General features: G+C 46.8%; 6 protein-coding genes across 6 annotated transcripts; 2 read left to right on the top strand and 4 right to left on the bottom strand.

Moving 5' to 3' along the window:
* Positions 1 to 61: 61 nt before the first annotated feature.
* RhiXN_04072 (aminotransferase class I and II protein) lies at positions 62 to 1989 on the bottom strand (the record flags this gene model as incomplete). Its single annotated transcript, XM_043323889.1, has 9 exons — positions 62 to 124; positions 186 to 328; positions 381 to 701; positions 761 to 935; positions 985 to 1030; positions 1079 to 1232; positions 1287 to 1338; positions 1391 to 1758; positions 1812 to 1989. The coding sequence occupies 9 exons, from the start codon at positions 1987 to 1989 to the stop codon at positions 62 to 64; spliced, it is 1500 nt and encodes a 499-aa protein (XP_043176308.1).
* Positions 1990 to 4532: 2543 nt separating this feature from the next.
* RhiXN_04071 (ubiquitin carboxyl-terminal hydrolase) lies at positions 4533 to 6880 on the top strand (the record flags this gene model as incomplete). The annotated part of the gene is made up of 6 exons (XM_043323888.1): positions 4533 to 4806; positions 4864 to 4934; positions 4986 to 5097; positions 5168 to 5541; positions 5602 to 5931; positions 5984 to 6880. 6 exons carry the CDS (start codon positions 4533 to 4535, stop codon positions 6878 to 6880), a joined length of 2058 nt encoding a protein of 685 aa, XP_043176307.1.
* A 400-nt stretch (positions 6881 to 7280) lies between these two features.
* Positions 7281 to 7678, bottom strand: RhiXN_04070 (uncharacterized protein; the record flags this gene model as incomplete). Its single annotated transcript, XM_043323887.1, has 4 exons — positions 7281 to 7365; positions 7415 to 7470; positions 7524 to 7601; positions 7655 to 7678. 4 exons carry the CDS (start codon positions 7676 to 7678, stop codon positions 7281 to 7283), a joined length of 243 nt encoding a protein of 80 aa, XP_043176306.1.
* A 679-nt stretch (positions 7679 to 8357) lies between these two features.
* Positions 8358 to 10764, bottom strand: RhiXN_04069 (uncharacterized protein; the record flags this gene model as incomplete). Its single annotated transcript, XM_043323886.1, has 6 exons — positions 8358 to 8830; positions 8902 to 9025; positions 9089 to 9127; positions 9203 to 9737; positions 9790 to 10067; positions 10570 to 10764. The coding sequence occupies 6 exons, from the start codon at positions 10762 to 10764 to the stop codon at positions 8358 to 8360; spliced, it is 1644 nt and encodes a 547-aa protein (XP_043176305.1).
* Positions 10765 to 11714: 950 nt separating this feature from the next.
* Positions 11715 to 20386, bottom strand: RhiXN_04068 (DNA repair protein RAD8; the record flags this gene model as incomplete). Its single annotated transcript, XM_043323885.1, has 19 exons — positions 11715 to 11765; positions 11816 to 11894; positions 11945 to 12210; positions 12487 to 12611; positions 12663 to 12753; positions 12820 to 12939; positions 13344 to 13530; positions 13581 to 13796; positions 13852 to 14673; positions 14725 to 14912; positions 14965 to 15065; positions 15115 to 16125; positions 16181 to 17483; positions 17538 to 19089; positions 19140 to 19269; positions 19320 to 19713; positions 19764 to 19860; positions 19918 to 20040; positions 20091 to 20386. The coding sequence occupies 19 exons, from the start codon at positions 20384 to 20386 to the stop codon at positions 11715 to 11717; spliced, it is 7152 nt and encodes a 2383-aa protein (XP_043176304.1).
* A 476-nt stretch (positions 20387 to 20862) lies between these two features.
* RhiXN_04067 (uncharacterized protein) lies at positions 20863 to 24129 on the top strand (the record flags this gene model as incomplete). Its single annotated transcript, XM_043323884.1, has 10 exons — positions 20863 to 21342; positions 21396 to 21536; positions 21603 to 21731; positions 21787 to 21848; positions 21905 to 22176; positions 22225 to 22316; positions 22367 to 22765; positions 22821 to 23148; positions 23208 to 23728; positions 23785 to 24129. The coding sequence occupies 10 exons, from the start codon at positions 20863 to 20865 to the stop codon at positions 24127 to 24129; spliced, it is 2769 nt and encodes a 922-aa protein (XP_043176303.1).
* Between the last annotated feature and the right edge of the window lie 267 nt (positions 24130 to 24396).

The raw sequence follows: 24396 nt of genomic DNA, 5'->3' as shown, positions 1-24396 counted from the left end.
TTGTTGATAGTACAGGAGCAGAAAGATTTATAGGTCTAAGTATTACAGCACAGGTCGAAAATTATCGGAAGAACTTTAGCGTCACCTCCACAAACGTTTTCATGGCTTTGGCAATCTCTTCTTTCTGTATGCGGTGGTATAGCGGATTAGCTTACAGATAGCCATTCAATTTAAAACAGGTTTACCGTAGAGCTCGAGAAGGACACACGCATATGTGCATATTCAGGCTGGAGGTCAGATTCAACAAAACCCTCATGGGAGGGTGAATCATCTTCATCCGTCGAGAACATGTATCCGGGGGCAAACATAACTCCAGCCTCAGCAAGGTCTATAAATTATTTTTTTAGAATAACTATGAAGTAGGGAAGTTCTCGGCTCACCTGTCCAAAGCTTTACTTCCAATTTCGAGCCAGAGGTAGGGTGTGGTACCCAGTCACGATGATTCTTTATATGAAATTTAATCCAGAGGAACATCCCAGCGTTTGGAAGAGAAAAACTGAATAACGTTTTGCCTTTGGGTGGAAATTTCTCGTCAAGGCTATCGTACAGGACTCCATTTGGTTTGGCATACGCGTCATACACTGCAACGGTCTCTTGTGACACCCCATGATTTTGGACGAGCTCAAGCCCCGAAGATGATGATGATTCAAAGAGGGAGTCCAGCATCAGGTTACGTCTCTCAGTATACTGCGCCCCGATACCTAGGTATGGCATTGTATCAATTACGATCAACCAAGGTCAATTCGAATCAATTGCTCACCTCTCAACCAACGGATGTATCCATCGTGGCCCCATTGTTTCGAGACTAGCTGCATAACCATAGCCTGTGATATACCGCTCGACTGGTTAGTCTTGCTTGCGCTATAGTCTCCCATCACCGTGGCGAACAACGCATTGCAAGTTGTCCAACCGAGGCGGCATCCAGGGCCAATGGTCTAGATGGAATCAGAGGCATAACCTTTGATATATCACCAGCCAACCAACCTTGGAGAATGTGTCAAGGCGAATCACACGGCCTTGGTAATCAATCCTGACAAAGGTTAGCAATCACCCCTGTAGCCTCTCCTGGGAAACTTACTTCAAGTAGCTCGGGGCCAGCGTATCCAGGAATTTTCGGGACATTTCGGGGCTGACTTTGCCAGGAATGTGACTACGAAGGCTCCTTTCGCTCTTTCGTCTATATTCTGGATATTGGAGGAAGTAATAGGGGTCATCCTCTACAATAATGACATCTAAATGCGTGGTCTAAGTCAAAACATAATTATATTAGATAGGGTTAAATGTACCATATTTCACGCAAATATCGTAAACCTCCTGCTTGCGCTTGGTATCCATAACCTGTGCGAGGGTTTAGTAGGGACACTTGCTGGGTGCCACAACCTAAACTTACAGCACCAGTAGGATTCTGCCCGACGGGAATAGTATACATGACATGTGGGCGTCGCTTCCCTTCGTGATCGACCTCGTTCCACTGCTCAAGGATCTGTTCTAATTCGCGCGGGATCATACCAAAGTTATCCATGGGTACTGGATAGGGCCGCACCCCTGAAGGCCAGGCCGACAGCAGTGCTCCCGGATATGTCCAATCTTCGGTCAAGATGAATTCTCCAGGCTGACACAAGATCGTGCAGGCCTTGGTCCACCCATCGGTGTTTCCGGAGTTGGCAAGGACGCGAAAATCGGAATATACGGGCTGGAATACCCGTAAGGTAAAATTACGAACAAAATCTACGAAGGCTGGAAGTCCTTCGACCATGCCTTATACAGCGTAAATTAACACAGACTACATCAGCGAGTTACCGTGAGCTTACTGTATTGGAGTGCTGTAGATAACTGGATCTCATTGGGGCCATCTTTGGGATTAGCATACTTCGGTATTGTTATCTGGGTTGTTGCTCTCCTGTTCCTAAATGCGGACATGATCCATGAGAGTAGCCCATCAGAGCCCCCGACGGAAAATGCGCTTGGTGGTAATACATCGGCACTCATGGTTTCGTATGGAAAAAGCGATGGGTGTGGCAAACCTATTACGGGAATAAAATTGAGCATAAGCAACGGTTCCGAGCGTAAATGAAATTTTAAAAAGCCTTGCCTCCTAATAGAATAAGATAAAACTGATGAGCATAATATATATAACATTTGGAGTGCACGGCCTACCTGCCAGATTTACGAGACCAGGCATTCCCCAGTACTTGTACATTCCCTTCAAAGGGTTCGGCTTCATGCCCCTGGCTTCATCGGAGAGATGTGAGAGAAGTCTACTGGGCTGTCTAATTTTGCCATGGAAGGCAATGTATCTGGATTTCTAGCAGGTAATTGAGGGCTGAGGGTAGAGTGTCGTTTGTGAATGAGCAACTTGTATCCTCCAATCTGAACACAGGTGAAATAGAAGTATTTGGTCCACACGGCCTCCGTAGATGACTAAAGTACCGGAACTAAGGCGGGAGATACAACCATGCCGATGATAAGTACCCATGACTCAGGCACAAGATATTGGATCGAGCTTATCGCTATAGCCAAGCTAATACTTGTGGGGTCATGCTACTTCATTGCTGAATAATGCATTACTGTACCCACGTGGGTCCTCACCGCTTCATTGATCAACCCGGCCTCTCTAGTATAGCAGGCGAGTCAGATTTCTAAGATTTTTCATGAGTCCATTAGAGGCAACTGTTGCTTTCTGATTCGTTCACTAATTAAGATCAAAGCGTCGCCCAGCAGAAGCATTGTCTCGATTACGGTCAAGCAGAATCGTAGGTTTACGTCAGACAAGTGTGGAAGTAGTGTAGACGCCTCGAGAAAAGATTCATCTGGAGCAGAGAGAGGTAAGTAACAACCACGTCCTGCATATGGGTCTATTTTATAGGATCTGCATACACCATTCTCCTATTGAATCACGTCATGTCACGTGAAGTGCATCTATTCGGCTCCAGCAATTTAAGGTAAATCTATTCCGCCTTCAAGTCTGGCGATGGAGAAACGGCGAACGATTGAAACTAGAGGGCTAAAAGTTGAATGTTTAAAGGGTAAAGCTCCATTTCTGGCACTTCTGAAGGAATCAACCTATTGGCGCGTATATAGCTGGCATATATATCCACCCTCTAATCGGAAGCTATATTGTACCATGTGTGCAAGTCTCAAGGACGTTTACTATCATTAATTGTTAGAAATTCTTGGTAAACACACGTTGGTTCTTATGAGTGTCTTTTCTTCAATTAAATAGTTGGGAAATGAAAAGTGGCCGACAGGAACCTCTAAGTACCGATGTGCAGGGTATTTAAAGTGCCTATACCACCTGTAAGACCCGGTATTCGGCCAATAAGTTCAACAAGCACATATTAGTACAGAATTTAGAAACACCCTCTTCGATAGTGACAGAGGCGGTTCTTTCGTTAATCGAGTTTTATAATACCAGTACTCCGCGGATCGCCGAACTTTGCCATAGAGGAGCTGTAATGAATAGGTGTATTCTGAACGGTCTTGTTGACACAGCACAGACGGCGTTGAAATCTGTCAAAAATCATTCAACTATGTTTGATTCTTTCAAAAATCTACTATTCTTACAACTCGGAGTATGTGGCAAATCTACTTTAAGTTTATTCATTTATATCACACATCTATAATGTGCCAATATTGCTAGTAGATCTTGAAAGTACAAGCAGGTGAAAGAATGACGGACTGACCATGTTGGCTAGCGTTGAAAAGAGCACACGATCCGTTCAAGATTTTCGGTCGCATGCGCAGATGATAACCCTCAGGCTAATGAAAATTTCTTTCTTCCATAAATACTGGAGAAATCAAATATCTGTCATGGGAAATGTTCGGAAGTCATCTGAGACTACGGTTAATACTGTACAACGAAGAAGCTTGGTTGGTAAAAATGATGGTGGCCTTGTGAAATCTGAGTGTAGTGGGTAGGGGACTAAATGTTTTAGCCTTTTATGGCGACAATAGGTCCAGTACATTTTTCGGTATGGAGAACTCGCAGCGCGCAGTCAGATCCTGTAGCGCCAATCTGGTCAAGTTTCCAATTGCGTTAGTACCGTAGAATCGATCTGAGTGATCTACGAACGATCATATGGGGATTCCGCAACAACAACATGGACCCTGTAGCGAGATCAGCACTGAGCTTTACAGAGCTCCTTAGATTTATATTTCAGGTGAGTTGATCCGGGAAGTATTGAGAAACTTGAATAACGAATGCGAAAGTATAGGATGTACATATGGTTGCACTATGTGGCGCTTGCACCGTTTACCCAATGCCATGACATGCAGCTATAGAATAGCGCGAAACTTCTTAACAAAATTGATCTCACGCACCAGAGTAGAGCATGATTATAATGTAAGAAATATAAAAATTGTGACTTGGACGTTAGCCCTGGTGTGAATGCCCCGAACAACCAACAACCAACCAGTCTGAAGAAACGGAGTCCGGCCCAGTTAAATCTAGGAGTCACGTGACATCGCTCCAATTGCAAGTGACTAAGCGATCGCGGAGCTTATGATGACGTGCAGCCCATCCATATCCGCACATGAGTATTTTATCACAAGTCCGGGACGTGGTTAGCGACCTCGAGCCACACACAGTCGCGCTTCTCTCTATCCTTGCTGTGGGCCCACCCTTGTTTCTGTCACTCGTATCCACGTTTTTTGGTCTACAGCTGGGATCTATGATTTTAGATTATATTGGTTTGGGTTGGCTGTGGGGAGATGGTGAATCCAGAATCGATAGAAAGGGTTCGGGAAGGAGGAATAAAGGTATAAGGCGAAGGGCTGACTTGACCCAAGATTCCCAGTCAACATTAGGTACGTTATAAGTCCAGTTCTTAGATGGTGTCCGTAATTGATTATCGGGTCCCCAAGTATCCAAAGGTTGCTATCCCGGATTGGTTAACATATCAGGGACATATTGCTTTTTCAATTCGACAGTGCAGGTATTTAAAATAACTTAAGCAAGGAATGCTTAACCTACCAGCGATGTGCAGGCGTTTGCATCTCTGAGCTCACTGCAGCCTCAAATTGAAGAGATTTATAAGAATGCAGAGGATTGGGATGTATCGACCCCAGTGTTGGATGCACTCCGCAAGGTGCTTATAGGTTAGTGTTTGCTATGTTCTGGAATCGAATTCGTGGGACTCATGAGCGAGCATCCACCAACGCCACGTAGACCTTAATACACCTCATCGTCGGCCCTCGTCGTTTAGACCTTCCGAGGTCATCAAAGCATTATCTGGGTCAGACTCGGGAAAACGTAGTGCATTATTCTCATCCCGTGAACACCAGGATGCACAGGAGCTATTTCAGCTATTGTCCAGCGTCGTTCGAGATGAAGCCGGGACGGTTTTGCAAGAGCGATTGCGTGAGAGGGGCCTAGGCGGGTTGGCGACAGCGGGGACACTTCAGACTTCAGACTCAGATGTCTCGACCCGGAGTGTATTTGACGGGCTTATGGCACAGCGCAGGAGTTGCGTTGATTGTGGATACACGGAGGCTGTCAGACATTTTGCGTTCGATAACGTCTCTCTATCCGTTCCCCCCTTGGTGAGTGAAAACACGGGTATGCGCTCTTGATATTGATAAATTCTTGCGCTCGTGCCTTAGTCCGGGACTTCACTGTTCCAGTGCTTGCAAGACTACACTCGACTCGAAATCCTCGAAGATTGCTTGTGTAGTATGTGCTCCATGAAAGCAACACACAAACGATTGTTGGGAGAAATTGAGCGACAACGTACCAATGCGGCGAATGCGGCGATGCCGGGGGAGAAACCTAAAGCGACAACCTCACGAAAGAAACGAGAAAAAGAAACCCGCAAACTAGAAGAATTGGCTAGAAAGGCAATCATGGACCGAAAGGTCGAAGACGAAATCAAGGGCCTCAAGATGGAAAAGGTGTACAGTAAACACTCAACTAAACAGGTCATGATTGCTAGGGTAAGTGCGCATTAACTGGATCAATGTAAATATCTAACACGAAGGACTTTAGCTGCCACCGGTATTAGCTCTTCATCTTCAGCGTTCCGCATTCTTTGGTCGAGCAATAAAAAATCCCTGTCGAGTTACCTTTCCGGAGTACCTCGATCTAGCTCCCTTTACGACATCTGGACAACTAAGCACATCACCAACAATGCCTATCTCACAACCGACGACTCCTGTTGTTACCCCAATTGATGGAAGGCCTTTTATTTTCCCTAACTCTGGATTGACCAACGGAGCAACACATCTGGGACCCAACAGCCAATTATTCCCACCCAAAAGCCCAATAGGTGGTGGCTGCACCATCATGTACCGCCTTGCAGCTGTCGTTTGTCACTATGGGGCTCATTCGTACGGACATTATGTTACTTTTCGTCGGGTGCCTGGTGATCGCTGGATAAGAGCAAGCGACGCCGATGTTGCAGAGGTTTCCTTGCGAGAAGTATTGAGCGAAACTGTGGGGACCTTTATGCTGTACTATGAGCGTGTGGAAGACGAAAAAACTGAACCAAGTGCCGAGCCTAATGGGACATACGAAGGTCAACATCCGATTGGGCTTGGTTCAACTCACACAACTTCGATGGTGCTCCCGGTTGGATCAAACGAAGACCAAACGTATCGGACACCTCGACCTACTATTCGTCCACGCGTCTTGCGCAGCGTCTCTATCATGTCGAATTCTCGGTCTACGACACGAGCAAATAGCACAGCTCCCGATATACTTGAAGTTGATGAACCCCCAACAACCCGACCAAGAACAGATACACCACAAAGGCCTCAAACGTCATCACAGTCTCAACCTTTAAGAGTCCAGAAATCTCCGCCTGTATCCCCTCGACGACAGCGTAGAGACTATTCTCCACAGCCGTTGACTCATGCTCAAGTCCCAGTAGCTTTATCGTCGTAGATTTCATATTGCATCAGCTGTGTTCGTCTGTTTGTTTGTTTACTGTATACTTAAGGATACGAGGTTGAAAGGTTCATTCCCACTTGATGCCAAAAGGCGAAAAATATACCCTATCGACTGTCCTTGGATTGAAGACTATCCCACCAGTGCAATTCGTGTTCTCACATATAAAAACAATTATTAAATAAGAAAAGGATGAATCTAGTTGGTGCCATAAAAACATATATAATACTCAAACCATAATCAATACGATCCGAGGCCCACAAGCAGCCCGGTGTGTACAATGCTCCATCTTTTACAGCCATGACAGGAAATCGAAAAATTCGTAGAATAAGTCGTGTGATCGTGATTTCAACTGTTCAGTGACAAAATGGAAAGCCATCCCGCGAACACACAAAGTCTAGTAGTAGACGTGTCGCTCAACAGCACGATAACGCGCTGGCTGATAAGTCGTCGTTCGGCGAATACGAGTTACTGTTGGCATCCTAAGAGATGTTTTAGTTTCGTGAATTCTCAGATGAATGAATGCCGTACCAAGCATGGTAGTAGTTAGGGTAGCCATCTAATTGGACTTCAACGATGTGACGACCCTGTAGACCCAGGTAAATATTGGCTCGAGAAACATGAGTAATTCAAGACTAACCAAGGCATCGTAGTGGTGACCAACGACGAGACCCTCACGGCGAGAGTGGTCGACGTTAACAGCAACAATGTCGCCGGGCTGTGAAGAAAGGAGTTTAGGATGCGCCATGGGGCATTGCTGAAGTCACTCACAATGACATCGGTAACAACCTCCATTTCTAAGTGTAGTAGGGAAAAGTATAAGGCTAGGCTACAGTGACAAGTGACTAGTGATGGCCGGAGAGGGCAGAAGAGGAGCGCTGGGCAGTGGTGGTGAGGAGAGAACGAGGCGCAACGCCCTGCTTTTAGATGCAAAAGCTTTGCTTGCGCAGGTATTGTACGACAGAAACGAGGCGCGCCGCCCTAGGGGGATTGTGACCGGATTGTTCCCAGCCGAATATCCTTGACTTCCAACCAGCATGTCACACTCCCTTCACAGGGTCTTAAGACTCCATCTAGCTCCTTTTTGGGTAAGGCCCTTTGTCACGGGGCACCATACCCGCGGTCACATCTCTTGTGACACGTCCTTTCTTCAGATCTGGCTAGCCTCGGCACAGATAAAATTTGCGCCCAGTCACTCATGTGGAGCCGAATTTCTGAATAGATAACTTTGCCCTGGTGCCAGGGACAAGAATTTCGCTATGTAGAGCTTGGTGCGAACAGCAACTGCGGACCCGCACGTGACAGCTCGGTCATGTGACGGCGATTTTTGTTTTTCTGCTTGCAATTGTTGACCCTTCTATTATTGTCCTTGTGACCGTTGTAGATGTCACCTCCAGGGATTCTTAGCAGGATTTCCCCCACAGACATGAGGCATCAATCAATATATGCATATGCATCGTGTCGGCCACCACGTTTAGTACATGCGCCCAAACAAACGTGTATATGCCCGTTTCATCGCATTGCTCAGCAGCACTCCTAGCCCCCAGCCCGTAGGGTGTGAAAACTCACTGGACGCAAGCGATGTACTTTCAGGGTTCCCGGCGTATTCGTTTTCCGCCAAACGCGCTTGTATGGAAATGACAATACCCTTGGCAGCGTCAGCGTAGCACTTTGCTAGCTCAGATTGCAGTGTCAGTAATGGCCGGCGGACAATGTACGGTGCCACCGCATTGTACCGACGAATAGCTTCGTTTGTATCCCGAATTGCCGCTTCGTGAAACTTTGCCTCTTGTTGTTCCCACTCACTATCCCGGAGTTTTGATGCCAACTCGGGTGTAAGGCTCGCAAGCTTACTTGTGGGATTGGACAAGGGAAGCATTCGCGTTACCCGCCGCGTCCAACCACTAATCAAAAGCTCCCGGAATTGGACTGTTGCCTTTTCGGCCTCTAATTAAGTTCCAAATGAGCCCATGTTTTTGATCTCGAAATGTGCAACGACAATAGGAGTGCATGCGCACCTTTTTGCAACTCAACCCAAGGTGGGGCTGCATCATTTTTTAAAACAATTCTGTTCATCAAAAATTCCTCCCGTGCGACAAAAGGATTCATTTCGTCAACCGTTCGTCGCAGGGGCTTGCCTCTCTGGAGCACCGATACAGTAAACAAATTGTCTAACATCCGAAACACTCAATATTTAGTACGCACCCCTTCGATTCTGTCAAACATCCCTGTAGCCTGTGCTTTCTGTGACCGTGATCAAATTAACGATAAAACCATGAAACATTGTGGTCACTTAGGTAACTGTAAAATCCAACTTACCTGAATTCTCTCCTCGATCAACGCATTCCACCCCCGTATGCTCACAGGATTTGGGCGCGATCCGGTTTCTTGACCATGTACCCCACTTCGATAATCAATAATAGATTCGCGGGCCCGATCTATCCTCCCTGCCACCTGTGCGAACCGTTTTTCGGCCTTTTGCTTGGCGCGGGTACGCGTAGAGAGCGGATCCAATCGAACAGGCTTCTGTAAAGGATCTGAGGTCGAGCTTGTAACCAAACGGGGTGGGGTAGAAATAAAATTGCCAAACTTGATAGACGCTTGCGCGTGCGACGGAACTTTGAATGTAACGAGCCATGGTGGGACGGGTTCGGTAGAAGATAATTGATCTGGTCCGGGTGCAGGGGCCTCATACGTAGAAGCCGTGTAATGAGACATATCGGTGGATTGGCGTGATTCCAAACCGTTTTCACTACCCCACTCTTGAGTAGTAATTTTAGTCAATACTCGAGGAATATTGTGTTTTAGCTTTTCATCTGCCGTTTGTATTTGTCCAGTACGAAGTGGTTTATACCTAAGTGGCATTTCTCAATTAATCATAGCATATATGAGGACCAAATACCTACTTATCAACGAGCATCCTTAAGACTGCGTCTTGGATACGCTCTTCTCCATCCCAATTTTCTTCTTTTTGGCGAATAATATCCGCTCGTGATGGCCTGTGAATATTTGAAAAGTCTCTTTCTTCTGCTTCGGCATCCGCGAAAAGTTTGGCACTCGAAGATTGGTAACTGTTTCTCTTGCGCCACAGCTGGTGATTCGATTGCAAGTGCAGACAAACTATGGGTTTGTGGCCACTTCTCGATACGAGCGCGAGGGCCTTGAGTTGCATGTATATGAAGTACTGGTCGATAATGTGTTTAGTAAACCCAGGATAGAGTGATACTACAATGGGCGAGATAACGATCGAAGTGGTTTTCTTTGCGTGACTGAGCTACGCAAGACCAAGTGCGTGACGGGGTTAAGTTCGCAGTGACCTTGAATGATGTATTAGTAATTCACAGCCGAATGCGTGGGTAATTTGACCTATGCCTGTGGCAAAGATTTTGGAGTTTAGTAAATCTATGCTCATTTTATATAGTATAAACGCCGTCAACCCGGCGCATATATCCTACAGTAACACGATCATTGTGTATGGTCACGTCGAAAGTTATGTGTCACTAGTTTATTACCAATAGTCACAGAGAGTACAAATATACACATCTTATCGGCTATCTTCGCTCTGCTTTGTTTTGGCTAGACAAAACACTTCAAAAATTATTGTTCTGGGAACTTCATTTATTCTGTATTCGGGATGCGGGTCAGCAGCCGACGAGGTTATCTACCATTATGATTCGCTAGTCAACCCAGGCACCGTGACTCTTGTGCCACTGTTCGATTCCTTCTTCGTTGTACTTTGGCAGGACTACGCTTGCTTCAGGAACAGGGATGTACTCGGGACAAGAATCGCGCATAATGGACAGAGTCTTTTCAGCTTTGGGCAAAGGTGTGTCGATTGCAGATGCAAAGGGATAAATCTGTAGCGGTGCATCAATTGGCATTGTTCGGATGTACGAGAAACGCTGCGCCTACCCATTCGTCCCAGGTTGGATCGTGCAGCCAAAGCATACTCCCGCAATTTTGACAAAAGAATCTTTTCGACGTTAGAAGCTCCCCAGTTTCGCTGTTCTTAGGAGTATAAAATCTAATAATGTTGATTTCAATGGATCTTTCATGTGTTGGTCTCAACTCACTTGACATTGCTTTCCCCATCAACTGACAGTGACTTAGTCAAAGCCATAATGTTGACGCTATCACATTTCAATGGCAGCCATAATGTACGTGTTGTGGCGACGCATACCTTCCCATATACCCGCCGACCTTAGGAGAAGATGATGTTATTAAATTGTCATTTATTCAATAGTCTAGATCTACCTTGCGACATATGCCTAGGGCCGTCATGAATATATTGAGTAATAGCTTAAGTTAGAATACATGTTACTAACTGCATTGACACAACTAGATTCAGGCAAATGTTAGATAAGGAGAACAATAACACTTATTTACTCACTTGGTATGGAACCGGGGTGTTGGAGAGACACTTGAAGTTTACAGCCCCGCAATGACACGATCTGGTTGGGGCGAAGTTATAGGATGCGCATATACACGGGACCGAAAGTATCATCAAGACATTACACACCCTTTTAACTCGATTGGCATCGCGTTTAGATGTGGTAGGGAAAGTCTGGCATCATCAAATGGGTAATGCTATTATATACTAAGGCGCCTGGCTTTCATCAATGATATCACCTTGGTAATCACTTGTATGGTGCGCTTCATAATCCGTGGTCACTGGCGGCAAGGAGTGCGGTGCTTTGTCATAAATATGAGTCGAATGCTGAAATTGCAAACGCTTTACGCAAGGAAACAACTGGGTATACGGTTTTGGTATTGCAAGATGAATATCACAGTTATGGTTGTAGTACATATGGACCCAGGGTACTCGTGATCTTTAGAGAAAATAATCCGCCGGAGGTCGCTTGGCAGGGATAGAACGGGTATCCTGCGTGACTATGAGTTCAGACTACGCAAATGAAAATATGACAACCATACCGATGGAGCGTGTCTAAATACTTTGTATTCTTGCCGCAAATTCTCGTCCAGTTCTAGAATAGATGCAACATTACCACATCTTGCGTGCACATGATTAGTTGATTCGTCGGGACTTATATTTGAACATACCTATAGCAGTAATTCGGAGCACTCCAAACCGTAACAATAGTTTGATCAAACATAAGTTTGTATCCTTCCATAGCCAGTTGGTGCGCCCTTGCAATTAGGTCGATGGCATTGTGGTGCGCAAACATTTTAGTAACCTTCGCTCCAAACAGGAAACCGGCGCCCCGAGGGCTCAGTCCCCAATCTGCGATGTCATCTGGATCAGACCACAGCAAATCGCACATGGCACCATCATGAGGAACCTCTTGTTTTCGGTCGATCATTCGAATCTGTTGTGAAGATATGCTGTTAGTTTATGAAATGAGAGTTTCAATAATTATACTCTGCCTGATCGATTGCGTTGATATTTGGGCTTAGCCCACCATGGACACAGAAAACCCGTCCGTCGACTACCGCTCCCAGAGCAAGGTAATCAAAAACCTCACAACAGTATCTCCAAACATTTGCGCTCCCATATTTACGCTGACACTCGTCATAAAAGCCATACACCTAATCCACAAAGATGGGTTTGAGAATTTGTTGCCAATGAGTAGATGAAAATGTACCTGGGTAATTTGCCGGGACTCGTGGTTGCCTCGAATCAAAGTGATTCGGTCAGGATAGCGAACTTTAAAGGCAAGGAGGAGCAAGAAGGTCTCAACGCTATAGAACCCACGATCCACAAAATCTCCTGTAATTTGGCCCGTCAGGAATGATTAACTAGAGTACTTTATGGTCGTACCCATGAATAGATAATTCGTTTCCGGACAAAAGCCACCCATTTTGAAGAGCTCTATGAGATCGAAAAATTGGCCATGTATATCACCGCATATCTGGGTTTACCATAGTATCAACAGTTAGTGGAGTGCCTTTGGGTCGAGAGGCAAGGCCCGACTCACCGTTACAGGTGCGTCAACATATTGGACGTTTCCCTCCTCAATAAGGATCTCTCGCGCCTTCAGACATAGCTCCTTAACCTGGGCTTCCGAAATTGGTTCGCATCTTTTAAGTTGTTCAATCTGCCTAATAAGAACATGAGAAGACAATTGCATTTTTCTGAATGTTGACCAACAGATCAAGATCACTTGGCATGGTTACTGCTATGGGACAAGCAAGATTGACAGAATGGCTTTAGTTCGTAAGGTACAAGTCGGAGGATGTATTTCTCTGGGAGTACTGGGATAGTGATTGACAGGTGTACGTTCGCGTGACCAAACGCGGAGCCTGTTTACAACCACTGACGCGCATATTTGATATTCCTAACATTCTAAACACTCTTGATTGACGGTCAATCATTATGATATTAGGGATGTATACACAACGAAAAGTACCAGAGTAAGCTGGACCCAGGAGTTACATAGGAAACGGAGGGCAAAACATAATATTATATTTTTCCTTCGGCACGAAGTTGCCTTCTCCTTACTACGCGGTCCTCATAAATTTCCGTATCGATCGAATCTTTCGTGAGGAAACGCCACACATGCACCAATTTCGTCTGGCCGTAGCGACGGACACGCCCAATCGCTTGTGTCTCAGCTGCTTCGTAAATGTGAGGTGACGGGGTGAGAAGGGGTGAGAGGAAAATGGCATGGTTTGCGATTGTGAGATTACTAAAATAGGGTTATAAGAATATAGCCAGGAGATTCAAAATATTACTCACGCTCCGCTCGCTGATTCGTCCATTACATTGAGCAATAAAACTCGGTCCTTGCTATCGGCTTTTTGGAAGGAGTCGAGTGCCTTGGATTTTGCGTTGGCAGTGCCTTGGATTTGAAGGAAGGGAATATGGTTGTCCGAGAGCGCAGCCGCAACTTTCTTCATCAGATCCGGAAATTGAACAAAAACTAGGACCCGTTCTTCTTTGGGTATCTTGACTCTGCGTAAAGTACTCGGTAAGCGATATCTAAGTATCAAATGGTGGTAAGACTCACTTAATCAAGTTCACGATTGCCTCTAATTTCTTCCCATAGTGCTTTCCTTGTCGGTCATGTACTTCATCCTTCCCTAGACTACTAGCCTTTACAACATTGTGGTCGCGGGCGCCAGCAGAGCACCCATCTTCATTAGGACCAGTTTTACGCGCAAGAACGCAAACTTCGCTACCCATGGACGTAGCAGCACGTACGCACTCCTCACAACCCATATGACCACAAGAAGATAGTAGTGCAATGTCTTCCCAAGGGAGGTTTTTGCGGCCACAAGAGGGGCAATCGACAATCTTCTGGTGCGCACGATCTTGCTGCAAGTCACGGACAGCAAGGAAGAAGCGGTGTGAACGGACCCGCGCGACTAATTCCTTGACGAGCTTCCGTAGTACGTGGGTATCCTCGCGGAGTTTCCAAGCTCGGTCGGCGATATTATCCGGCTTGGGCACGCTCTTTCCAGAGGTCTTCACCTTCTTTTCAGGCGCACCTCCACTTGAAGCAGCGGTTGCAGATAATTTGCCTTTGCCTTCGCTGCAACCAGCCTCCTCGATAAGCTCGATAATAATCTTGCTCGCATCGGCATCCCCTACACCCTTTTCCTTGGTCACCTTCACCCAGTCTCCGAAGGGCGTTTGTTCAGATTGTTCACGAAGCACAAGCGCATGTTGCCTTTGCATCTCTGGAAGTGTCTTGGCCAATTCTTTTTTACATGCTTCAAGCTGTCGTTCTCGCTCTGCAACGATTGCCTCGCATTCGAGCACTGCATTGTCAATGTCAACCTCGAGCTCAAAATGAGAGCAGCGTTTCAATAAGGCCTCTTCAGCAGACCTAACGTAGCAAATGGTAAGTACTGTTCGCCGAATTCGTGTATTTACTTACTGGCTTTGACCCAGGGCTTCTGCCAGACGCTTTTCTCGATCACCATCAGTTTTTTTGGTTTTCTTGACGTTCATGTCAATGGCAAGTAGGTGATGTTTGAGCTCCAAATAGATAGCACGCTCCGCCGCAGGTAAGGTGATGTATTCGATATGTTCCTTTGACGGGATCTCATCGATTTCAGCTACGTTCTATAAGCTATTTAGCTACGAATGATTGATTTGAGACGCAGCAATCACTTACCTGGCGAACAAATTGATCTAGGAAAGACTGGGCCACGTGGTGTCGTCGAATATGCCATTCGAGACTTCGTACATCGCGGAAAGAATGGAAGCTCTCCGCCGCTGAATACTTGTGAATCCACCGATTCGGATCAAGAATGCACGGGCTTACCAGTTTGTTCCTTCCTCCGTTTCTTCACCAGAGCCGAGGTGCCTATACTGTCGTCGTCGATACCAAGGTGTAACCCAAGGAATACCGCAATGGTCTTCACAGCAGCGAAGTCGTGAATTGGGGGCGTGCCAGACAACACCCAGTTATTATCAGCCTTAAGCCGAGTAACAACAGCGTGGGCCTTGCCGTCCAAGTATGTATATTCGTCAACTACTAAACGCTTGAAATGGAAAGCTTCGAGTGGAGGGGATCGCATCTGTTTCCAGTCTTGGCGGACCTCGTCTGTGTTAAGGCCCCAAGGATCTTGCTGGACTCGTGACTTCTTTTCTTTGATCTGTTTTTTCTGTTTATCTGGAGAGTCTGAGTCTTCGTCCTCCTCGGTCTTGCGCTTCTTCATTGGCGGTCGTTTGGGTTTGACGGCGGCTTTTGGTTTTACGGGAACTTTTGCCTTGCCTTTCTTAGGTTTTTCGTCCTCGGAGATTTCGACCACCTCAGTATCTTCGCTTTCGCTAGCTGCGGCCGATGACTCAGGGTCGGAGTCACTCCAAGCCTCATCCTGGAAATCTTCATCGTCAGATGTGGCCTTGCGTTTGGCTTTCTTTTTTGTAGATGCTTTGGATTTGCTGGGGCCACCTCGTTTTCGCTTGTTATCAGACGTCACCTGAATTCCGTCTTCATCCTCGGATTCTGAGTTAATTACGATGGGATTGTGTGCTGTAGCTCGACGCTTCTTGCCATGACTCTCGGTCTTCTCAGGAGCCACGACGGTTTTAGCAGATGATTTGATCGGGATAACAACCTCCATCACCATCTTGGAACCGTTGGGCCGTGGTCGGGATTTCTCTGGGGGAGGAGATTCAGATGGAGAAGTCAAAGGGGGAGCAACAGACGACACAGGAGATGATGGTTCAGGTTGAGGTTCAGGCGAAGGAGTTCGCACACCATCAGCTTTCTCTCGATATTGTTTCCCCTTGAGTCGTCGCTTGAGTACAACATCCACTTCTTCACCGGCTAGAATAATACTTTTCAGTTAATAAGAGGGCGAAATCAAACGCAAAAAACTAACCTTGATTGACAGCCTCAATCATGTTTTGCATCACAGCCCTGGCTCCCTGCTCTTTCAGGCAGACGGTTTGCTCCTTGAGCCTATTAAATGCCTCGTCCAGTCTGGCATTGAAATAACGCCCGTCGGCACTGGGAAGATCCTTTTCGCCTGCGAATGCCGTAATGTTTTCTAGATGACGGTCACTCTTGTAGATTCCAGAGGCAGTTATGACTACGTCCGCATCAATTATATCCTGAATACTAATGTTGTTCAGGTCCTTCTGATCCTTGGCCACCACAACCTTGAGCTCCTTGCCGGTGAATTTCTTGACTTCGGATGGCCACTGAAGCACCAGATGCGGGGGTACTACAATAATAGTCGCATTTGTACGAATTCGTCCATCCAGAAGGGTGCCATCAGGAATACGATTCTTCTTGTCCAATGTGCACGCGATAAGACCAAGTGTAATCGCAGTTTTACCATATCCGACTTCGTCGGCCAATACACCTCCGCGGATATGAACTCGTCGTTCTGCCTTGCCTTCCACACGCCATCCAAGCGGCTCGAGTTGAGCCTCCGAGATTTCTTCTTCGACAAACGCGGGCGCATCGGCGGACTCCTGCGCCAACATCCAATGTAGAGAGCGAAGTTGTTCTCGACGTAGTTCGAGCTTGAACTTCTTCGGTTGCGTATGTTCGGGGTCCCGTCTATTACTATTCATCGTAAATGCAGGCAGGTTCAACTTGGCAGGTGGTACGAAATTGGTGGTGAAGCGGTAGGATAGGACTATGGGTTCTGTTCGGTTGAGTATGGGCAGCCTTGCAGAAGCGGAATGCATGAGCGTGGCAACATTGACCCCGATCCTGAAAGTCCCTCGCTCGGATTCTTCGTCATAGCGGAGTTGAGTAACAAATGGCGAAGGACGATTCTTCAACGCCTGCTCATACGGCCCAGCTTGTTGCTTGTCCTCAATGGCATAGTTTTTTCGGTTGTACTTGTACCAGAGAATAGTAGGAGGGGTCGGGGCACAGCGTTCGCAGTTTTTATAATGATCCTTGTCGACAGAGGCGAGTGTATGCCATTCCGATAGATGCTCAAGGTCCCTCACCCGTTCCGTTAACCAGGTCATAGCGCGGTACGTCCCACGTTCGTGGACTTTATCAACTTCGACCCATTGGTTACGTGGCCAGACAGCGTCAGGGTTAGGACCAAGGGGAACATCGCATACAAGGAGGGCATGCGCCTTAGCACATGAATCCTCTTCGATTGTAAACTCGATTGCCTTCGCTGGAACAGCAACCTTCGCGCCTTGGCTAGATGCAGGCTGCGACAAACGTCAATATAGTGCTAATCCGAAGCGAATAAAAATAATACACACCTTGATTTCCAGTGAGACCTTTGTCCATTTCTCCATAACGTTACATTTCACCGATTCCTCCTCGACGTCCTTGGGCCTCCAGCGACTGCTCAACTTGGTAATAATGGGTCGGGCTTCGCCATGCTCCAGCCTGCGTGTTGTCCTAGCAATGACGAAGCTATCGAGAGCTACATCTCCACCCCGCGACGGATCGAAGAATAGGTACGTTGGCGCTCCGTTATCGTTCTCGCGAACATGCAGTGCTCCAGCGGCGGTTCCACATTTGTCCAAAAGACGGTATTCGCCCTCGACGTCAGGGAACTCACCGCACTCAAGCTTCAACGTACGCCAGACATTCTTGTCATGGAATCGACCTTGAAGACCGAGGCGCGATTCCCAACTCGGCACTTGCTCGTCGTTCCCCTTGATAGTAACATCAAATGTACGTGCCTCTGGAACGGAGAGTTCCCAATCCTTGACGGCGAGCATATCCTTCGCATTGTCTGGGACGGTACAACGAGCTAGCGGTTGTGCAAGAACGGTTCGTTCTAGGGCGCCACTGGGCACATCACTTGCAGGAACGCCATAAAGTCGCCATTCGGGACCATGGGGGTAAATATGGAGCTCCAAGCGTGCGCTAGGGGCATCGTAGACCGCGACCCAAATTTCTTGACGCTTGAGCATGACGAAACGCAACTCGACGCCTGTAATCTTCCGAAGAGCCTTACGCGCAATGTTACGCCTTTCGCTGTCCGAGTCCTTGGTCGACTTCTTTGGCTTATTTTCGTCCTCTTCTTCGCCTGAATCAGCCATTTCAACGTCTTCGTCGCCACCTAATTCTTCTAACGCCTTTTTGATACCCTCAACTTGAACGCACATCGGCAAAGCCTTCTTCAATGCACGCTCAAAGTCACGGGGTAATAACCTCGGAGGTTCATGGAGCACCTTCTGGCCATCGGCGCTCACCTCTTCATTTTTGGCTCCGTCGAAAACGACATCAACGTATTCATGTTCGGGTCGCCCAGCGCATCGAGCACAAGCAGAGGCACCACACGCAACGCAACGCTTGATCACCGCGTTTGTCACCCCCGTTCGCCCCTCGCAGATACACAGGCGAACAGAATTTGCTGCCAGCTCACGTAGTTCGGACAAAGAGAGGGGCTTTTCATCGGAACCGGATGTGCTAGCCAAATCCAATGAGCGTTTTTCGAGTCCTTCTTCGCCTATAATATGGCCCTCGACGGTATCGAGAGTTTCTGCAGATTCCATTTCTGTCTCTCCGTTTCCAGGCTGAAGCATCTTGAAGCCCAGGATGAGTGCAACACATGTGGCAGTGCCAACAACGGTGGTACTCATGGCATTGCCGGCGAGGTCCATAAGTTGGTCTTCGGTTTCGCGTGTGAGCAGGAGCTCCTCGATTGGTAGCCCCTGGAGGGACAGTGCCTCGAGGCCGGTCATAGGTCCTCCACGAGCAGTGAGGAAGGGAATCATGCTGGGAGTCAAGCAAGGGGAAATCCCCAGGCGCATTCGAAGATCTTGACGGTCGACATTTTGAGATAAATTCCAGACCATCCTAAAGCGTATAAGTATTGATGTAGTGCGTGGCCAGCAAATAGTACTCACGATTTGAACAATGGATCAATTCCTCGTTGAGCAAATGTGAGGTACAAAATATCCGACAAGTCCCAAACGCGCTCGACCTGAGCCTTCCACCAATCTCCCCAAGCATAGTCTGGTGGCTGACAGAAGCCGCCTTGAGAAGAACGTTTATAAGTAACATAGGTCGAAAGGCCAAAAACTCACTTTCGTCCCATCCTGTCATTGGTCGTTTAGAACCCAGCTCCTTGTTGAATCTCTCCTTTTGATGTCGGCTCTCGCACCGTCCCCAGTCTGTTTTAGCGGCTCGACGATCCACACCAGCATCTTGTACGAGCTTGGCCCTTGCCGTCCAGATCCTGGGATCGTCACCCTCAAGTAAAAATGTATCCAAGGGACAGCTTGCAGGGCGGGCCATGTTCTTGACACGCTCCAACCAGTCCTCCGAAAGGCGTGAGCCAGTTAAACCACACTTCTTGGCTGCACGACTGTCAAATGCAACACAGTAACCACGAGTGCGAGTGTGGGGTATATAATACTGTTTGGTGTCAAAACGCGCTGGTTGGGCAGCATAGTCGATAGATTCCAGTTTAAGTACAATCTACAGAAAGTTACTAAATAACTAAGGCATGCTTAGCAGGTGATACGTACCTCTTTCCAAGGTGCGCTGCAAACGTTTTCTAAAATCACAACAGCAGGGCGATGCCGTTTGACCCAATTCAGCATTCCATGGAAAGTGTTTGAAGACCTACATCAATGCAAATGAGCCAACTTCATAAAAGGAAGAGTCTATTATAAAACTTACTCTCCGCCTGCATCAATGCCCAGTCTCGCGTTGTTAAGATTAGAGAAATCGACACATGATGTACCGGCAACAAGCAAATCCACATTGCCTGGGACGTCTACTAGCGCACCATAAGCGGTCGTACTGTCGTGTTGTCAGCACAGTGCATGGACCGAGCTCAAGTCACGACTCACGCGGTACTTCCACCAAGCTCACACACGTCACGGAACAGAATGGGGGGACTGAAATTACGCTCGATATAGGCCTGCTTGAACGGCTCGATCTCGCAAGAAAACACATGCTCGACTTTGAATGTATGACCATTTGCAGCCATGGCACGCGATATCATCCCCAGGGCGAGCAGTGGAGATTCAGTGCCACTACACATGGTAGCCACGCGGAGAGATCGTCCGTTGAGATGCTTGGATACCTTTTCAAGCTCTGGCATTCGCTGGACAATATCTGCAAACATATCGGGGATGGATGCCATTGGCGGCAAGTGGGATGTTTCGACGGACACTTTTTGTTTCTTTCCGTTGACTGGAGCTAAAATGAGCTTGAGGAAATATATTTCTATTTATTCACTTGCCTCCAGCGACACTCTCATTATCAGTCTGCTCGTCTCCATCAACGTCGGCATCCGATGTTGGAACGCTTTTATTGACATCTTTTGTGCTCAATTTTCCGTTCCCAAATGCTAGTTTCGTCTGTCGACTACTGGAAGTCGCATCCTTCTTTTTGGGAGGCATGATGGGGAAGAATAGCTCAGTGACAGATGCGCGCGTCGAATTATATACATGTCACGTGTCCCGCGTTCTCAGTTAGGGCTCGGTGAGAAATTCAAAAACGCAAACCAGTAAGAAACCCGGTTTGTAAACCGGCGTTTACAAACCCCGAAACATGTTACAAACGGGTTTGCTTGCTGGAACATTCCACGTGATTCTCGGCGCTTACACTGCCTGACTAATGTATGCGCATAAAATCAATTTTTTGGCGGGGGAGAGCAGATCCCGTACTTTCCGCTTACCACCACCGCCGCGTTCCTCAATGTCTACCTCACAGTCATCTTCAACAGTCCAGGGTTCCTCCGGCGATGTCATTGTTGACTCCCGGCTACAAAACCTATACGCTAGTCTTCATAGTCTCCCTGATAGTCTCCCTGATCATCCGGAAATCTATCCTTTCGCTGATAAGTTTGCACTTGATCAGTATGATATTGAGTTCTACGGCTTGAGTCAAGGGGCTCTTAATCACCGACTGGAGCTTATATTTGGGTCTCAAAATGCTGGCAATGTAATTACATTCAAGGGGAGAGGGCAATTGCTTGAAGCTATAGTGTACATATTTAAGAAATATATTGATGGAGAGAATGGAGAGAACATACCGCTTTGGAAATGGGTAGATGATCTCACTCATGCCGCTACGTCAATACCCCGGACAGAACCTGTATGTTGTTTCTTGTCATATGAAGTTTTTATTATACTTATAGTTGCGCCAAGGTACAACAGTTACAGATAAAACCGTCTGTTGTGAAGTTACAAAAGCCGTCATCAACACAATGCTTGGGTGGTAAACGCCAAAGCATAACACAAACAGCTCGTAAACGGAGATCCAACGCAGCTGTGAGGGCTGCAAAGGAAGTCAGTGCAAAATGAGTGAGTTCATGTAACTAAATAAATTGAGCTTTACTTACCTTCTGTTTGAAGTGGCCTCACAACCCTGCCAATTTAAAGGACTACACACAAAACAATGGCCTGCATGGGAGAGAACGGGATGAGTTTTTGGACAGGCTTACTATAGCTTGCCATTCAAAACTTGATACGTCCCATTTACGGGTTTGCTGCGTTGGCACTGGGTGCTGGTGGTCTTGGGCTGAACCACAAGCCTCAGTTTGCATATTCAAGCATGCTTGTTGATGTGAAGGAATTAGTACCAAGCTGCAAGATGAGGTGGTACGCCAGAGCGCTGGAATGTCCTTGGCAATTAAGCTACAGCAACACAATAATAGCAAGGGGTTGGGTGTCACTGCCCTTACCACACACCAAAAGGAAGAGCGCGCAAATCATGCCTTGCTTAAGTGGCTTTGTGATTGTATGATTCCTCCATCTGCAGTGGACTGTTTGCAATGGCGGGAGTTTGTAGCAACACTTGATGACAATGTCAGGACGGCATCAGGGACCACTATCTTGGATAGCTTTGTTACTACCAAGGCAGCATTTATCCATCAAGAATCAGTGAAACTGCTATCACAGAGCAACAATCTTACGTTGTCTTTTGATGGTGGGTCCACTTGAGGGCGTGAGTCTGTATACACGGTACATGCAACAGTCCCATCAACCCGTGATGCACACTTACTTGATGGAAATGAGGCCACAGGAGTCTCGCATACAGCGGAGCACCTCTGTGCTGTTTTAGATAAGGTATGCTCTATCTATGTAGGCGCATATACTCTGTACTCACTCTTCACCAGCATCTTAGAGAGATTGGACCCAAGAAGTTCTTGTGCATTGTTTCCGACAATGCTGGGAATACACGCGCAGCAAGAACACTCATAGAACAGGAATATCCATGGATTATAGCCCTACAAGATGCTTGTCACCATTTGAGCAACACAGCAAAAGACATTGGGCAACTATCACATTTTCAACCATGTATCCTGAAAATGAAATCAGTTGTAACACATTTCCATACCTCGACTTTTGCAGCACGTCATCTTTCAGCTCTCTGCGTCCTCCATAATGTGTCCAAAGCACTCATCTCAGTTGGAAATACCCGCTTTGTATCGCATTTCTATGCTGCTCAATCTGTGCTGAGCTGCCTGCCCCTCATCCTCCAATTATTATTGTCAGAAGTCCTTGACTTAAACTTGGTTTGTACTCCATACATCCTTATTGAGAATATACTAATGCCTTTTCTGCTCTTAGTCCTCACCAATCTATTGGATGCTTGACCGGGAGTTGGTTGACTGTTTTACAACTGAGCTACGCCAGTTGTGTGCCATTCTGGAACCATTTGCCCGCTCGATCAAATGCCTAGAGTCAAGCCATTCCACTCCCGCCGACGTTTACTTATTCTGGTTGGCAACAATTGCTCGGCTCCATGAACTCTTCAAGAACAACTCAACTATCAACGGAGTGGGGCTTCCAAAATTAGTGATGGAAGATATCACCGGCATTGTAAATTCCCGCCATCAAGAAATGTTTCAAAGTGTGTCAGGTCCAATTTATCTTGCCTCTTTTTTCCTTGACATCCGTAAGTAGATTGGCATCTGATATAGGGATATAGTTATTAATTTCTTGTATTATCTCAAGGCTTCCAAAGTAGCAATGTATTTCTAGGGCTAAGTGCAATTTCAGCACGCACTACAGTCACTCCCAAAATTCTGGCATCGGACAGCAATCTTTGGCGCTTGCTCCCAGCATATACCCTAGCTGGCACTTACCTGATCAAACTCTTGGGTCGTCTTTATAACAAAGACCCCAATGCCAGCCCCTTTTTGCATTATTGTAGCTGGTCCAACATCCAAGTATCATTCCAGCGCCAACTTTGCTTGTTTACGCGTGGCCTTAGCCCATTTGACAGGCGTTACAATGGTACTCAAACGGCTTGCAAATACTGGGAGAATCTCCTCTCAGTACCTTCGGCGGACCTGCTTGCCATGGTAGGAATTGTACTTGCAAGTATTGTGCCCAACTCAATGACCAAAGAGAGAACCATGTCAACAATAACAAAACTCAACTCACCCAATAGAGCCTCTCAGAAAGTATCCACGCTGATTGACATGGTGACAATCCGTCAACATTATAGGCGGGAGGAAGCTCTCACAAATCCAGTATGTATCATGTCTTCTCTATTAGATTATTATATTAACTTGATTGTATTTTATAGACAACTCAGTTGTTGCGACCTACAGTCCGCTTCGCCGACCTTACACCAGCAGCGCGAATCCTTACACCGGATCTTAGCTTGGCGGAGGGCGAAGGCGATTCTGAGGACACATCTAGCAATGCCAAATACCTAGGGGGAGTCGCTGGAACGTCCCCAGTAGGTAGTCGAAACTACTTCGAGGTGGAGCGCGAAGATGGCGTTTTTCTAGCCTCCAAGGCACTTTTCGAAGCGCTATCTGATGGTCAGAGTAATTCGCAGAAGATGACTCATCCCCTCGAATCCCCTACTCGTCCTGAACCCACTCGAAAACATCAACGAGTGGATATCGATTCCATAGTTTTCTAATATGGTATATTTGTAGTATATTTGTAATTACACGTGATCAATGATACAAACCGGTTTGCAACCGGTTTTTTGGTTTCTAACACCAGGCGGTTTTGGTTTCAAACCATCAAACCGGTTTCTCACGGAGCCCTATTCTCAGTAAACAATCAGTCAGATACAACTGTGATCTGTCAGCTTTTTATCGAACCACTAAGCCACCGAGTTGTGAATGTGCTAGCCGATCGCGAGTCGAGTCAACTCACAAATTTGTTTCATGTTAGTATGATT

This window comes from Rhizoctonia solani, chromosome 1 (genome assembly GCF_016906535.1).
Source record: "Rhizoctonia solani chromosome 1, complete sequence".
Taxonomy (NCBI): domain Eukaryota; kingdom Fungi; phylum Basidiomycota; class Agaricomycetes; order Cantharellales; family Ceratobasidiaceae; genus Rhizoctonia; species Rhizoctonia solani.
The sequence above is the reverse complement of the archived record's forward strand: the minus strand, read 5'-3'. Positions and strand labels throughout refer to the sequence as shown.